This window comes from Calonectris borealis, chromosome 7, assembly GCF_964195595.1.
Source record: "Calonectris borealis chromosome 7, bCalBor7.hap1.2, whole genome shotgun sequence".
Lineage (NCBI taxonomy): Eukaryota > Metazoa > Chordata > Aves > Procellariiformes > Procellariidae > Calonectris > Calonectris borealis.
The window spans coordinates 7,337,109-7,353,088 of record NC_134318.1 but is presented as its reverse complement, the minus strand read 5'-3'; the positions used below and the strand labels follow the sequence as shown (position 1 = coordinate 7,353,088).

At 39.2% G+C, this 15,980-nt stretch overlaps 1 protein-coding gene across 2 annotated transcripts; it reads left to right on the top strand.

The window, feature by feature from the left end:
• The first annotated feature begins 23 nt into the window (after window positions 1-23).
• LOC142084094 (nucleolar RNA helicase 2-like) lies at window positions 24-15,865 on the top strand. Of its 2 annotated transcripts, none has more exons than XM_075154191.1 (15): window positions 24-201; window positions 773-1,039; window positions 2,338-2,413; window positions 3,134-3,312; window positions 4,885-5,002; window positions 5,930-6,115; window positions 6,672-6,817; window positions 7,811-7,960; window positions 9,714-9,875; window positions 10,644-10,763; window positions 11,578-11,651; window positions 11,837-11,996; window positions 12,303-12,437; window positions 14,574-14,618; window positions 15,460-15,865. In XM_075154191.1, exons 1-15 carry the CDS (start codon window positions 97-99, stop codon window positions 15,661-15,663), a joined length of 2,127 nt encoding a protein of 708 aa, XP_075010292.1. In that variant the 5' UTR covers window positions 24-96; the 3' UTR covers window positions 15,664-15,865. The 2 variants fall into 2 exon arrangements, with proteins under 2 accessions (XP_075010292.1, XP_075010291.1); XM_075154190.1 differs by having other exon boundaries at window positions 41-201; window positions 770-1,039.
• The last annotated feature ends 115 nt before the right edge of the window (window positions 15,866-15,980 follow it).

Sequence of the window (15,980 nt, the reverse complement as noted above, 5' to 3'; positions counted from 1 at the left end):
GGCGGTTGAGGCGGGGCAGTGGGCGGCCTTTGTTTCTGTCACACAGCGGCCGGCGGCAGCAGCAGCGTGGCGCGGCGCGGTTGCCGGCGAGCGGAGATGCCTGAAGCCACCCGGTTTAGCGCCAGCAGCGGGGCCGAGTCGGATCCCGAGTGCCCTATGGAGAGCGAGTCAGCCCTGGAGAGCGGCCGGCGGCGGCGCAAGGTACCGGGGAGGGCTCCGGGGCCTTCCGCGGCCGGCTACGGCCTGGCCGCGCCGCGCCGCGCCGCCTCGCCTGCACGCTGGGGCTTGTGTCCGGCGGGTCTTGCCTTGGGTCGCGGCCCCCCCGCTGGTGTGGGCCGGGCCGGGTCTGCGCGGCGCGGCCACGGGGCGTGCCGGGCCGGCCACGTGCGCGGCGGCGGGGCCTCCCGGGAGGTCGGCGGGTTGCACAGCCTGTGGCGCCGGGCCACGGCCCCCGCCTCGCCTCGGGACGGCCCTGCTGGGGGTGGTGGTGGGCCTGCGGCAGCGGGCGGCTGGCGAGCGCCTTGGGGTGCGCGCTGCGGGGGGGAGAGTCCCGAAAATGCAGGCCCGGGTGTCTCGTGGTAAGGGAGGTGGCTCCTGGCGGCACCCGCGCCGCGGCGGGGAGGGATCTGTTGCTTTATACGGACCCCCCCGGTCAATAACTAGAATATAGACTTTTAGTTTTAACTGTTCTGCAACGTCTTCTCTGTTTCGCGTCGCTTGGATCGCGCGCGTGTGTTTTCATTCGCCGCTGCGTTGCTCTGTGCCTTAGCAGAAGGAGAAAAAAGAGAAGAAGTCTAAACGCCATGAGAAATCTCGGAAGAGAAAGACTCAGACGGATGAAAGTGAGCCGTCGGAGGATGACGTTGATTCCCTGAAACTCAAGAAATCAAGGAGTGGAGTTAAACAAAACGGTGATGCGAGAGAAGAAAGCTCGGAGGACACAAGATTATCTTCCTTAAACGTTAAATCCACCCGCAAAAAACGGCCCAGTAATTCTAGTGAAACGTCAAGTGGTGATGCTGACAGTGAGCAAGAGCAGGTAAAACTAATGATTGATTTACTTATAGTGATGTGTTTAGCTTTCAAATCCTGCGTTGCAACAAGGTTAAACTTAGAACAGGTGCTCTTTCCTTTTTTTTTCTCCCAATCAGTGGAAAGACTGCTGTAAATTTTCAGGGTGTAAAGCTACTTGAACTGTCCCTTCTGTCAATTATTTGCAAAAATTTTAAATTATGAAAGTCCTAAAGTTCTAGATCAGCGCACCATGGTTTCCTCACTTCAGCAGTCCGGTACTGTGGTAGCTGTTGGCAGACGGACAAGCTGCAGTGAGATGGTGCTTTAATATGATTCAGCATCATTAGATATGTTGTAATTGCCACAAATATAGTTTAATTGACTTCTTTTTGGTATTATGAGTACTTCTCTAGTGAAGTAAGAATTATTTGGTTTTAGCTAGTGGAAAAAGAAAAGTTATGTATTAATATGTTTTCATGTATCGTCTTATTAATAGTAGTTATTAATGTGATAAGATGGTCCTTAATGTAAAAAAATAGCATGTTGTAACAGTTTTGTAAGTCTTTTTAAGCCTTTCTGTAAGAATGTTTTTATTTTGTCTGACTATTTCTATTTGATTTAGGTTCCTTTAAAATTGCTTGACATGAACCACATTTTTTTTTTGAAGGGAAACATATCTTGTACCTAGGATTTGTATTGAAAAGTCTTCATATCTGTATGTTCTGCTGTTGCTTGGTTCCAGTTGATGCTTCACAAAGCATCCAGGGTTTCCGTGGTTTCCAGGGTTAGCGTTCTTTCCTCACTCTTAGCATTTTAATCACTGTGCTGTTAAAATGTATATAGAAGTGATGCATTACTAAGTAGGTACGTTTGATGCTCTACCTCATAATGTTATTCTTTTGGGGATTGATTTCTGTATCTGTAAATCACTGTGCTGTATTAATTGGGAAGTAGGAAATAGGCTAGATATGAAGCCTGATTCTTGCATATTACAACATAATCTGTTAGGGCATTGGTAATTACTTAAAACAGAATGTTAAAATTTAATTAAGAATTTTCGGAGTTTTAATTTGGGTGTTTTGCATTTACAGGGTTATGCCATTAGATATGCAACAATCTTAACTTAAATTACAGATCACTTCTGTCTAATTTTGAAATATGATAGTAAGTAAAACAAAGAAGGCTCTTTAGCTGCAGCTGTGATACCGTCACTGAAAAATTGACCCTGGGTATGACACCAGTGCCTGTGCCATTACCTTGAATTTTCTGACGGTCATATGATATTCACATGGAATGTTATCTGATTTATTGTTTACTTAACAGGAGATAACTGAAGAACAGAAAGAGGGTGCTTTCTCCAATTTTTCTATTTCCAAAGGGACTGTTCAGCTTCTTCAAGGTAAATTTCTTGGCATGATGTGACCACAGAAAGTAAATTATCTCTGTCGTGTGTTTTTATGCCCAACATGTTCAATCAATGAGCTTTGAGATGTGCTCTGGTTGTGTGTATGCAAGCACAGATGCTATTCAGAAGGCATATTGATTGCCTACTCTAAATACATCTTTGAACATAGACTTTTCTGTTTGCAGTATTGCCCAGTTCAGCCTTTACAGTAGAATTTTAAATGACGTAAGCTCAAAAAAAAAAAATTCTGTGCGAGAATTTTTCAATTAAAAGTTATTTCAGTGTGAGTAAAGGAAAACCAGTTATATTTAGTATCTTTGACATTAGTTTTTGCATGACTTAATATGACTTGAGGGAAGAATAGAAGTTATTTTGACATATGTTATATTTGAAAGGAAGATATTTGCATAGATAGGTGGTGAGTATTACATGAATAAAGCCACAGTACTTAAAGGCTTTCATTAAAGGCTAGTAACTTCATCTGACCCATCTAGCACTATGTCTGGTGGTATGAAGTGGGAGAATAAAATGAACAGTCCCAGGGCAATCTTTACAGATGACCTCTGTGATTAAATAAATCAGTGGAGGTGATAATATAGATAATAATGACTTACTTTAGAGTTGATGGAAGTTCTGCTTGGCATAACTTCTGAAGAGTATGCAAGAACACTTGTAAAATGATCGTATTAAGGAAGTCTGTTGAAATTGTCGCAGCTCGAGGAGTGACATACCTGTTTCCCGTGCAAGTGAAGACCTTCGACCCAGTATATTCTGGCAAAGATGTAATTGCTCAAGCACGAACTGGAACAGGGAAAACATTCTCTTTTGCTATTCCCTTAATTGAAAAGCTTCAGGGAGACTCACAGGAAAGAAGAAGAGGCCGTTCACCAAAGGTAACGATGCTTAGTTAGAATGCTGATTTTGCTTTGTCTTCTGTCAGAGTGATTCAGAGTTTTAACCTGCTGGAAAAGTTCTTCAAGTCTGTGCAGGGATAAGCTAACCCACGTTAAAGATTCTTTGGCAGTTGTGTTTGTTGGGCTTTGCCTGCATCCTGTGCTGCCTCATACCCTCTGATCAAGAGTAAAGAGCAAAATAGCTCTATCCACTTGTCAATTCTGTTTTCTGTTTACAGGGAGACCGAAACTACAGGTGTTCAACGTGATCCTATTTAATTTTGTTCAGTCACCTTACCTGTTCATGTCCAGTGGTTACTGGATGTTTGCTTTTCTCTCAAATTAGTAACAAATTAGTGACTTTTTCTGATTGATAAAAGCTGTCTACTTAAACACGTTTGTTTAAACATGTAAATAAGTGGGAGGTTTTAAAAATAGACTTAGTTTTCACTAGGACCACCGCCAGATATTGAAGCTTCTGCTCCAGAGAATGCAGATTCATTATGAGCTGTCTGCATTCTGCTAGGGAATAGCACATACGTTTTTTCACCAAATTCTTATGACGCCCTCCAAAACTAGATAGGCCAAAGCTTATCGTATCCCCATTAATAGTGGATTTTTTTTTTTTTGTCAGTTTATTTCATTTTGTCACCCATCTCATAGATTACCTGAAACTCATTCCAAAACTAGTATTAGCTGTTTTATTTGCATCTGCTTATCATGTTGGCTGTCTGACTGAGAATGCTGGCTCTAGATTTGGCAGTCTTGCAGAGAAGGGAAAACTTTCTTTGAGGCATTCACAAGTCTTAAAATAAAAAAGATTTCAAGCCTTGCTCTACCATAGTACACTGCTACTTTCTTTTTGGTAATGTGTTTCAATGTTGAAAGAAGTAACAGGATAAGGATTTTAAGGTTCCTTTTGTCAAGCCACTGACGCCAGGTTTGAGAACAGTACTGCAATCACACGTTAAACTAAATTAGTTAAAACTCCTAGCTAGTGGCTTGTCCATCACCTGCGGTGAAGCCTGTATATTGGAAGAGAGGATGGTTCCTTGGTTGCTTCTGCGGGGATATCGGCACAGGCTCCAGAACCACGCTGAACACCAGCTTTGCAGACTGAACATATGTTTCCCTGAGTCACAGGGAAGCTGAGAGACAGTTGATAGCTCTTTCTTACACCTTCTCGCAGGACTGTGAAGCATTACTGAGCATGTGTAAAAACCTTTTATTACCCAAATCCTTCAGTCTTGTACTCAAAAAGCATATGCGCATGTAGAAGAAAACTTGTGGCTGATCTGTTCAAGAGCTAAAGTTAAATAAGATTTAAGTACCTCCTGTCTTTCTCATTTAAAAAGAAGTTAGCCTGTCCTAAATGAGTATGTACTGAAGGAGATTAATGATGTTACAAGAGACTTAAGCTGTGTGTTTCTCTAATCTTTGCTTAGATAACTATTTAAACCAGTTTTTTTTTTTTTTTAAATTATGTAAGTGGTCAGACCTAAACTAATGATTAGAAGTCTAGTGGTTTCTTGGCAGAAGCCATGCTGAGAGAATATCTGTTTGTCTGTCTAGGTACTAGTTCTTTGTCCAACGAGAGAGCTGGCAAACCAGGTTGCCAAAGATTTCAAGGACATCACAAGAAAGCTAACGGTAGCTTGTTTTTATGGAGGAACTCCATATAATGGGCAAAGTAAGTGACACTTATCACTAATAATTGAAATGTCGATTGACTGACATATTTGAGAAATGCAGTTGGGTCTTTCCAAACACAAACTTTTAACTCAAGAACTGGAGAGTATTCACAGGGAATTCAGTAGCTCAGAATATATCTTCTTAAGGTGAGAAACAAACATAGCTCTTGATTATATTCTTGGTGTTCCTTGCCTACTCATGTACTTCAAATTAAAGTGAAAGAGATTATACTGTGTGTATACAGAGTATTGGGGTCTAGGTTCTTGTAAACATTTATATTTTCTTTAAAAAATCTTTAGTCTTAGAGCTGTGAGTGGGTGTGGGGGTTTCTGTGTGATACGGGATATCTACAAGATTTGTAAAGTGGAAAAGAGTTTCTTTATTGTGACAGCATAATTTACCATCTTGATGGTTGTAAACAAGGCAAATGAGAGCAGGAATGAGAATAAGCTCTTTCATCGTTATATATCTTGAGACATTAGGGATGAATTTTTTTTTCCTGCAGAAGTTTAGGAAGGAGGTGATTTCAATAATTTAGATAGTCAAATAAGTAAAGTTTTTTTTTAAGTTTCCAATTAAGGTAGACAATTTGGGAAGAGCGAACTATTTCCAAAGTATGTTAAAAGAAGCTCTTTGTTTGCCACTTTATTCAAATCATGGGAAGAGGGAAGGGAGATGGGAAATCTTTTTTCCTTCAGGAAGAGCAGTAGAACTTCTACCTTACCAGTTTTGTTTTTTTTTTTCCCCCAAGTTTTCTCCTCCTGTTCATCATTTGTTCTCCCTTACATTTGTAAGGAGAGTAACCTTTACATTAGGAGTGGTTTAAGAAGCTGTTTCATTATTACTTAGCTACCATGTGTTTCTAATGTAGGGAATGCTCCTTAGTTCACTGCTAACTCCTTTTCTGCTCTTTCCTGATTATCAGTTGATCTCATGAGAAGTGGCATTGACATTTTGGTTGGGACACCTGGTCGAATCAAAGACCATCTTCAGAATGGCAAGCTGGACCTTACTAAGGTGAAACATGTGGTACTTGATGAAGTTGACCAGATGCTGGACATGGGATTTGCTGAGCAAGTGGAAGACATTTTACGAGTTGCATACAAGAAGGGTAATCTCAATATTTAAACAAATAGAAGGAAATATTAGTAATAATTTAGTCTGCTAAAATTCAGGTATATTTTTCTGAAAGTTGCAAGGTGGCTTTGTTTAGAAATGACTGAATACTATACATTGTAGGAAATGTACTGTGAACGCAGTACATGAGGAAGTGTTGTGAAAGTGGGAATCGTTCATAGGACCTTTGCAAATCTTAAAATCCAGTACCTAGGGATCTAAAAATAACTTTCTTTGACACTCATCTATACGTTGTACTTGGACTTCTTCCGGTTAAAAGGAATTAGAAGCTTTTTACCCTTTTCACCGCTTGAAAATAGACTGGATTTTTGGTCATAGTAACTTTTTTCCTAATCTTGAAAATATTTAGACTTTCTAGAGTATTTTTTCTCCAGATATTGGTAACATATAAATTCAAGAAGCAGAATTACCTTCTTTATTTTATATACTGATATTTGACCTCATATTTTTAATAACCCATATAATCAACTTGTATACATCTGTAAGATGAAACATAATGAAGTTTGTGTAACATTGATCTGTGTTTTAAGATTCTGAAGACAATCCCCAGACGCTACTGTTTTCTGCAACTTGCCCACATTGGGTGTATGATGTGGCTAAGAAATACATGAAGTCTAGGTATGAACAGATTGACCTTATTGGGAAAAGAACTCAAAAGGCTGCTACAACAGTAGAAGTGAGTAATCTATCTAATGTGGAATGTTTTCAGGCCTTTTCCCTTTTCCTTTATGCTACAAATGGTCATCCCATCCTAAGGTACATTATCAGAATGATGCTGAGAGTTGTTTTGAGAATTATTTTTTTAAGCATAAGGCACATTACAGGTAGTCAAACTGTTTCTGGGCTTAGGATCTGTCTCTCTTCTCACAGCATCCGTTAACCGTATAGATATCTCAGGTAGAGTGCGGATTCAGTTATCAGTTTTGTTGGTTTTCAGAGAAAAGTGGTATCGGAATTTATCAAAGTTGGAAGCAAAAGGCGTCCATTATCATCAGCCTGGCTCTTTTAAATCACCACGGACATCACAGTTGAAATTCTGGTATTCTGTATACAGGAGATTTTTTTCAAACTTCCTGTGGTATCTCACCTCACTAGGCCTTTGCTTGCTATGCACTAAATACCATAGCAAGGAATACAATACATATATGCTAGAAGCCTGAATTAATTATCTTTGCTTGATAAAGTAAGATATTGTTTCTGCTTAAGTACTGCTTAGCCGTTACTTTGACAGATTAGTTGGACACATCATGATTGTATCCCTGGGATTGAAAGAACGTTAATCTTGTGCTTGAAAAAAGCTTTTAACACACTGTATTTATTTGTTTCCCTTTATCTCACATAAAGCTTTAGTTGATAGAACTGTGACAAAACCTTGCACCCCTGACTGTCCTCCAGAGAAATGGTGTAACATCTCCTGTTTTTTTTTCCTTGCTTTAAAAAAGTGGTCTGTAGACTGTCATCTTTTTTCCCTCTTGCTGTAATTATTTCACTTAATGTTAGACTAATTGTGGTGGACATAAGAGCCTTACGGACTTTGCATGTTCCAGGAACGTGAGTTAGCATATTTTGCCCATCAGGAAACTGTATAACTCTTTAGTATTTCTGGATTTTACAGTTTCAAAAATCTTGTGTGTTTATGTAAGCTAAACACTGGATTTCTTTTCCATAGCATTTGGCAATAGAGTGTCACTGGTCTCAGAGAGCTGCGGTTATTGGAGATGTCATTCAGGTCTACAGCGGCAGCCACGGGAGGACCATCGTCTTTTGTGAGACCAAAAAGGAGGCAAATGAACTGGCTCTGAATGCTTCAATCAAACAGGTATTTTTATCATCTGTATTAAGTAACAAAACCTGTCAGAGATGTATCAGCCCTATGTTGATACCAGACCTATGCTGAGTAAGTTTTAAAGAGAGACTTTCAAAGTGGATAAGGCAGGCTTTTGCAGGTGCTCAGGTAGTTTCAAAACTGCCAAAAAGAACCTTTTAAAAAAAAAAAACCAAACTGATTGAAAGTTCACAGCATTGTAGTCTTCAGAACTAGGCTGCACTAACAGATGCTAGGCTACAAAGGATTTTGTTCTTAGGAGTTCTCATTGACATTAAATGAAGCAGTTGTGAATTGATTTTTCTGTAGAGAGGACTGTCTTGGATTAAAAAATGGTGGTAGACTTAGAGAGCTACTAGGATAACAGGTCATGATACTGGAATAGCAGTTACTGAGCTGTGATGCTGACGCTAATTAGTGTTGTCCGGGGGGGGCAATTAGGGTTTAGAGCTGTAATATAACAGAAGCTATATTTGTATTTTCATTAAGATGTTTATTAGCTGTTATGAAGAGTTTAAAGATGTATACACAGAAAGAATTCAATCTGCCATCTCTTGTGAATGACCTCTAGTGTATTCCTGAGATTTGTGGTATGGCGCACACTAGCACTGGTGGAAAATAACTCGATGTAGTGGTGCAATGTTTATGATAGTAGCGACACTGGGACTGCATGCTCGGTTTTGGTGGTGGTATCACGGCAACAACTTTTTCTATATGTGTTTGCATTGAGGAGGTGGGTTAAGTTATGTCTAGAAAGCAGTAGAGCATTATGTTCCTAGGAAAAGGAGAAGCTTTTTCATCTGCCACAACTGTGTTCAGGAGTGGTTCTCCCACACTCCTAGATGACCTCAGTAACAGCTAAACCTGAGTGTGGAGCCTTATCCTACGTTACGGGAGGTGTTAGTGATATCAAATCTTGCATAGGCAATGCAGAACTCTGATCTTGGCAGGTAAGAGAAGGAAATTACTTAGATGTTTCTGTTTTAGCATATTAATACTCGCTAACAGAATATATGCCTATTCCATTTACCAGCTGACATTAATCCAAAACTGTCTGAAAAAGAGGTTTTGAATTCTGTGCTGACCCTAGCATTGTGTCAGTATTTTTTCAAATCATTCTCTGTTTACATGTGGAAAACATGGTAGCCTTCTACAGGGAAGCTGTGAAATGTAAAGTGGAGGAAAAAACAATTTTTGTATGTTTGGTCTTCATACCTTGGTACAGAAGGACTTTCAGAATGTTTGGATTAAAACAAAATTATCTTTGAAGCTGTAGTTGTTGTTTTTTTTTTTTTTTAGGACCACTTATATTTTAATCCTTTAATTGGTAGTGGGGGAAATTAATATATTAAGGGGCATTAAGAAGCAACACTGTTTTGGAAAAGATGTCTAAATGAATACTAAGAGGGCCTGAGAAAATTGTCGATGACTATTTTGAAACAGCTAAGCCTTGCGTAGGTGGTAAGTTAGGGCATAGTTGTTTTCATAGGTCAGAGTAATTAGAGGTGGAGATAAGACACATGTTGCGATTCTGTTTTCCTACCTTTGTTTGGTCTTTGAGTTATATGAATAAGAAGTACTGAGTCAATATTGTAAGACACCTAAAATATAAACTCTGGTAATTCAGTTTTTCTGTATCTTGCCATATGGTATCTATCAAATACCAAGATATTGTACCCAAAACTGACCGTAAAATGGAGCACTCTCTTGGATTTTGGTACAGTCCTGTAATAATACTGTTTTTCAGGATTGCCAGTCGTTGCATGGTGACATTCCTCAGAAGCAAAGAGAAATCACACTGAAAGGTTTTAGAAACGGTACATTTAAAGTTCTGGTTGCAACCAATGTAGCTGCCCGTGGTTTAGATATCCCTGAAGTTGACCTGGTTGTACAAAGTTCACCACCAAAGGTAGGAGATGGTTATGTTGGGTGTCTTGTAATAACTTGTAGTCTTGTTTTCAAGTAGTATATGTTATCAAGTGATGGTATGTACCACACAGAACTTATCAGCATTGCATTTAAGGGTAAGAAATGTCCTAGTATATAAAAGTAGTTTCTTAGAGGATTTTGTCAGTGTGTGTCAGTCCCTGGTATGTTTAAAGATGGTCTCCTTAAAACAGGAGCCTTCTTTTAAGGCTGTTCAAAACCTGTCGCTTCAAGGCCATGTATGGTGATTGCAAGTCTGGAAGCAGTGGGAAGTGAAGAAAGGCTGTTTGTCTTGCAAGAACGATTCACTAAGTAGGGGCATATATGAGGAAGGGACCCTGACAGTGAGAACATTGGCTGAAGTTAAGAGGGTTTAAAAGAGACAAGATAGTTTTTTCAGTGAATTCGCTATTAATATCTCGGTTAGCATGCTCAAGCTGATGTGCGGGAGGGTGAGTGGGATTGTTACAGAGGTATACACACTCGAAATGTTTTCTTATATTCTCTGTGGAGATGCCAAAACAAGACTTAGTTGATCCATGCTTATGGTTCTGGCTTTCAAACCGTGATTTTTAGAGCGTAATGGAAAAGTTTGACTTTAGTGAAACAGTGTTTTTGAATTTAATTCTCTGATGCAGTTATTGTGTATTGTTCCGGCTTAAGTGTAATAGCTTATACTAAGTTACGTGAATGCAATGAATTGATGAAATTACAATAAATTAGATAAGTCATAAGGCTATTTATTTTGAAGGATGTGGAGTCCTATATCCATCGTTCTGGACGCACAGGTCGAGCTGGACGGACTGGGATCTGTATCTGTTTTTATCAACGAAAGGAAGAACATCAATTAAGATATGTGGAACAAAAAGCGGTAAAGTATAGTTTTCTTCTAATCACGAGCACTCAAATGTAATGTGTTAGGGTAGCATGTAAAATATTCATGTTTTGTTCAATAGTTCAATTACAGAATATTAGCTTATACAATTACAGAATATAGCTTATAAAGCACCCAGTTGAGGTTCAGTTACCTTGCAGAGTTTGGGTACACTGTCAGTTACTGTGGAGCAGGGAGTGCGCGGCAGATTCTCATGTCTATGCTTTTTCAGCAAATGCCAGCAAGAATGTACCTGTGGAAATGAGAAAAAGCTAGCAGGATCTCAGTTTAGTGTTCACCCTGGCTTGTTGTCCGATAAGTGATTTGCATATGTGTAGCTTTACTGAGAACTCTTACTTCCATTTTTGCGCTTTGTGCACTGTTTCTCGCCAATTAAGTATTCAGTTGGGATGAAATGGTTTAGTCTCAGCACATAAAACTCAGACTTACATTTAGAAAGGCTGTGTAACTTTTACTTCAATCCAAGTAAATCAGACTAAAATTAATAATTTAGAATTTGTAGGACGTTTTTTCCCCTGGAATCTGCCAAAATGGTCTCTATTTATTTTAGTTTAGGGTTACTGGATCATTTAAACTGACCTGGTACATAAAAGGCTTTTAAGTGTTACCCATTTCCCTGTAAGCTTAACCTTGTAATTTTCACTAGGAAAAACTGGGAGTTAAAAGGTGGAAAGAAGAAGAAAAATTATAGACTTAAATGCTTGTTTCATTGGAGCCCAGTACTGTTTCTTTACAACTGAATTATCTATGGTCTGCAAGTTTCATCTGTATTTTGTTTTTTACATTTCAGGGCATTACATTCAAGCGTGTTGGTGTTCCTACTGCAACAGATATAATAAAGGCTTCCAGCAAAGATGCCATGAGGTGTGTTCGGTGACTGTTCATCTTCCAGTCTTCCTAGTTTAGAAGGGCTGTTTGGATTGCTCTTTGCTGCCTCTCTGAACTCTCTGAACTCGTCACTGTTAAAGTCTTGGACTGCTGTTTTTCTTCTGTTCCAGAGCCTAGTAAATACTAGTGTATACATTTTTTTTTTTTTTTGCTTTACTTAGGTGTCTGGATTCTGTTCCTCAAACTGCTATTGAGTATTTCAAAGACTCTGCTCGGTTGCTAATACAAGAGAAGGGACCAGTTAATGCTCTGGCTGCAGCTCTAGCCCATATTTCAGGTGCTACTTCCATTGAACAGCGCTCCCTGCTGAACTCAGATGCGGTAAGGGTGTATGGCTTAATGTTTGTCTTGAATCTGAAAAAACCAACACACCTCCGTGTTGTTTAAATAGAGAATTATTTGTCTCCTTATGATTTTGTATGTGGGAACTGTACTTAAGCCACTAGGAACTGCTAATTTAGTTAAAAGCAAGAATATAGTGGCTATAATATACTTGCTCTCCCATAACAGTATCCACTTGAAAACTTACTTTATAAACGGTAAATTAGCAGGTTTCTCATGTCTGATAGATGTGCTGAAGCTTATTCTTCTGACTGAATGGAGCATGCCCCATTTCTTACTCTTTAGGGATTTGTTACAATGATACTACGCTGCTCTGAAGAAATAAACAATATGAGCTATGCTTGGCGAAGACTGCGAGAACTGTTGGGTGATGATGTTGATAGAAAGGTGAACAGAATGTGTTTTCTCAAGGGAAAAATGGTAAGCTTTTTTTGTATCTTTGCTACTGAGCTCTTCAGCTTGTAGCCTTTTCTCAGCAATCGTCAGAGGAGACATTTGGTCTTTTCCCTGTTCCAGGCCCTGTTGATAAGGACATGACTGGTAGAAGGATGGGCCTCACTCTGTTTTATTAGGGCTTAGGCATCTCAGGGGCTTAAGGCTCTGCTCTGCTGCCACGCTAAGGAGGTAGTATAATGCAGTATATAGCATGGCTATAGGGATAGCAGAACAGCTAAAAGGTACGAACGGTGCTAATGGTGCCTTAGTGACAAAACATAGAACAGGATTTCTTAGGACAGTCAGTTCTGATAGCGCATGTCCCTCATATTTCTGGAAACTGAAAGATCAGAAAGTTACTGTTTAGGCTGTGTGCTTAATGTTGTAACAACTGTAGCAAAGCTCACTGACAGTTATTCTAAACAAAAGTGATTCCCATTGCTCTTCCTGTCTCAGAATTTGTATGCATTTTCACAAACATGAAAATGTGTGATCAAATAGTGTGTCCAGGATTATTTGTGGTGACACAGAGGACACGGAATGCTTATGTCCTGCTTTTGCGAATTGTTAGGCATTATTGCTGATTTGCTCCATCTTCTTGTTTTTCTGGGTGTATTTCTTTCTCAACATACCCTGATCAATAAAACAGAACAGAGGGGTGCTGTGATCTGGATGACTTAACTTGCGTGCTGTTGGACTTAACTTGCGTGCTGCTGACACATCCATTCTCTTATTCTTTATTCTGCTGTTATTTTTCGGGTGGTTTCACACACCTACATTTCCATGCATACTTCGTATCCATGTTGAAGTTTCCATCACAGACGCCATATACCACGTGTTGTTACAGAGAATGATTCAGCGTGTGTTTCCCTGGCTTTGTGTGGTTTACAGTGGTGTGGGATGGGGAGAACAACTGACAAACTAAAAAGACCCCAAAACTGTTTAAAGATGAGTTGAGAGGCAGATGTTGAATGAACTTTTTATAGAGAGAGTTGTAACAGAAGCATTAAGATTGCTATGAGTGCAGGTGGAACGGGTGCCTTTTGGAAGTACCAAAAGGAGAGACATGTAAAAATGGCAGCTGTTGATGGCACCTAGTTTAGCAAATCATCAAAAACACAACACATCTATATGCCAATACTGAGGATACCCAGACTTGGTAAACTAGAAAGCCTAAAACAAGGGACAATTTACACTTGAACAACAGTTTAAAGTTTTGGTTTTTTTTTTTTTTTTAAGTAAAAACAATTCTTGTCTTGGGTGCTGTGTGTATTCTTTTCTATGTTCCATCTCTGTGTAAAAGTTAGCCTGCATGTCTCGCTGTATAAATTTCTTGGCCAGACACTTCTGATTTTAAATTTGACTTGAGGACACTTCTTCATGTCAGTGAACTATTTTTACTATTTCCATCTCTGAACTTTTTTCTTAATGCATCCTTCACACATGATATTTGATATTGCGTTAATTGATAAGATTTGGTTTATTATCTTTGCCTCTGTCTCTTTATTCACGGCATTGTTCTGTATTTGATGTGTGGAACATTATCTGTGGATGGTTTTCCTTACATCAGATTCATAATTCTCAACATCCAGATTGCTCATTCGAACAAAGAATAGCATTTTATCGTGCGAATTATGTAGTGTACTTAATCATTCAAGTAGTTTAACTTCAGCTTTTTAGTCTGAACCTAAATATTCAGTTTACTGGATGTATACCTTTCTTAGTACAGATTAAGACTTCTGATTTGAAAGAATTTACAAAATGAGTAATGCAGAAGCCAATAGACCACAGTTTAGGATGGAGAGGAGGGTTATAAGCTTATTATTAAAGAGCAAGAAAATGTGAATTGGAAGTACTGGTTACGCAAAGGAAAGAAAAATGTGTGTATCTGAGGCAAACATTAAGGAAATGCAGGTGTTTTGAGAAATACTGATGCAACTCCCTTGATGTTCAAAGATTTCAAAGTATCTTAAGTCTCTGTTTTAAAACACTTTGAAATCTAAAATTGTTTGTTCTAGTACATAGATTTGTAGGCGCTCTCTCTCTCTATTTTTTTTTTTTTTAGTTGCTGTCAATTAAAAGCCTAGACTTGTATCCATTAAAACTATTCTCTCTTTTTAGGGTGTATGCTTTGATATTCCTGCAGCAGACCAAAAGGAAATAGAGGTACGTTCATTGAAATTTCTGGTTACAGCAGACTGTAGATAAAACTGGCTGGACTGGGTTAGGCAGAAGACATTACGTAGCCTGTATCCTGCCTTTTCTAGTGGCAAAAGGGATGGCTTTGAAGGAATTGATGAACAGAACAAGCCTACAGTGTTCCTTTCCTAAAGTATTTCCCTGTCCCCAAAAATCTGTATCTTGAGACTTTTGAGTGAGTGGTACGAACAATCCACCCCTTGTTACTGCTGCTGGATTAATCTTTGTAGGCAATGACTCTTGTTACACTCTAAAATCCATTTTTTCCATTCCCAACCCTTCTTTTAATCCAGAATTCTCTCCACAGAAAAGCGAATTCCAGGTTTTTGCTTGGCAGAATTAGTATTCCCATGCCAAAATTCCCTAAACTTCCAATCTTTCCTTCAGGCATTTCTCCCTTAGTGCATCTCCATACCCTCATGCCCTGGCATTCACTCGCTCCTAAAACAATTTTTGGTTCTGGATTAGAGGGGAATTGAGGGGAGGGTGTAGATTTGTGATCAGTAATAATTATAGTGGTATTCTTGATAAATGAAAGGTGGGGGAAGAGTTTACTGATGAGGCTGCTCTGTAAAGCTCTTGGGTGGGTTTCAGTTTCTGTTTTATAGTATCTGAGGTGTACTCAGTCAGCTGTAGCTTTTACGCTTAAAATTTTGAAACCAGTATTGACCACTTTATTTAGAAACTTGAATCTCCTATATTAGCTCACAATTTTTCCTTTTCAATTGAGCGAATTTTAGTAATTATGAAATACCCTGTATATGTATTCCTAGAATTTAACTTACTATGTCTGACTTTATTTCAATAGGCAAGATGGGAAGATTCAAAACAATGGCGTTTGTGTGTGGCGACTGAATTACCCGAGTTAGTAGAATCGCAACGGGGAGGAGGCAGCGGAGGAAATGGCCGCAGCTTCTCGAGCTCCAGGAATGGGCGGCGTGGTAGCTCTGGTAGAAACAGATTCAGAAGCAGAGGCCAGAAACGAAGTTTTGACAGAGCATTTGATCGTTAACTTCAACAATCCAGAAGTATAAAAAATGGGACTGCAGTATTTTATATTACATTAAAATAGGCTGTTCCTGTGTGTTTGTACCACTTGGAAAAATCTGTCATTCAGGGTTTTTTTTTTTCCCCCTCAGTACTACTTTGGTCATAAACAAAATCCTGTTCACTTTTAAAAAAACACAAGAAAAATAAAACTTATTATTTCCTTTCTTTCTCGTATCGCCATTTCAACTGCAAGACCTAAATCTTTATTCCAGAATACGGCTGTCGCATTCAAAACTGTAGCCTGGCTCACTGTAAAATATATAGATCTTAACTGCTGGT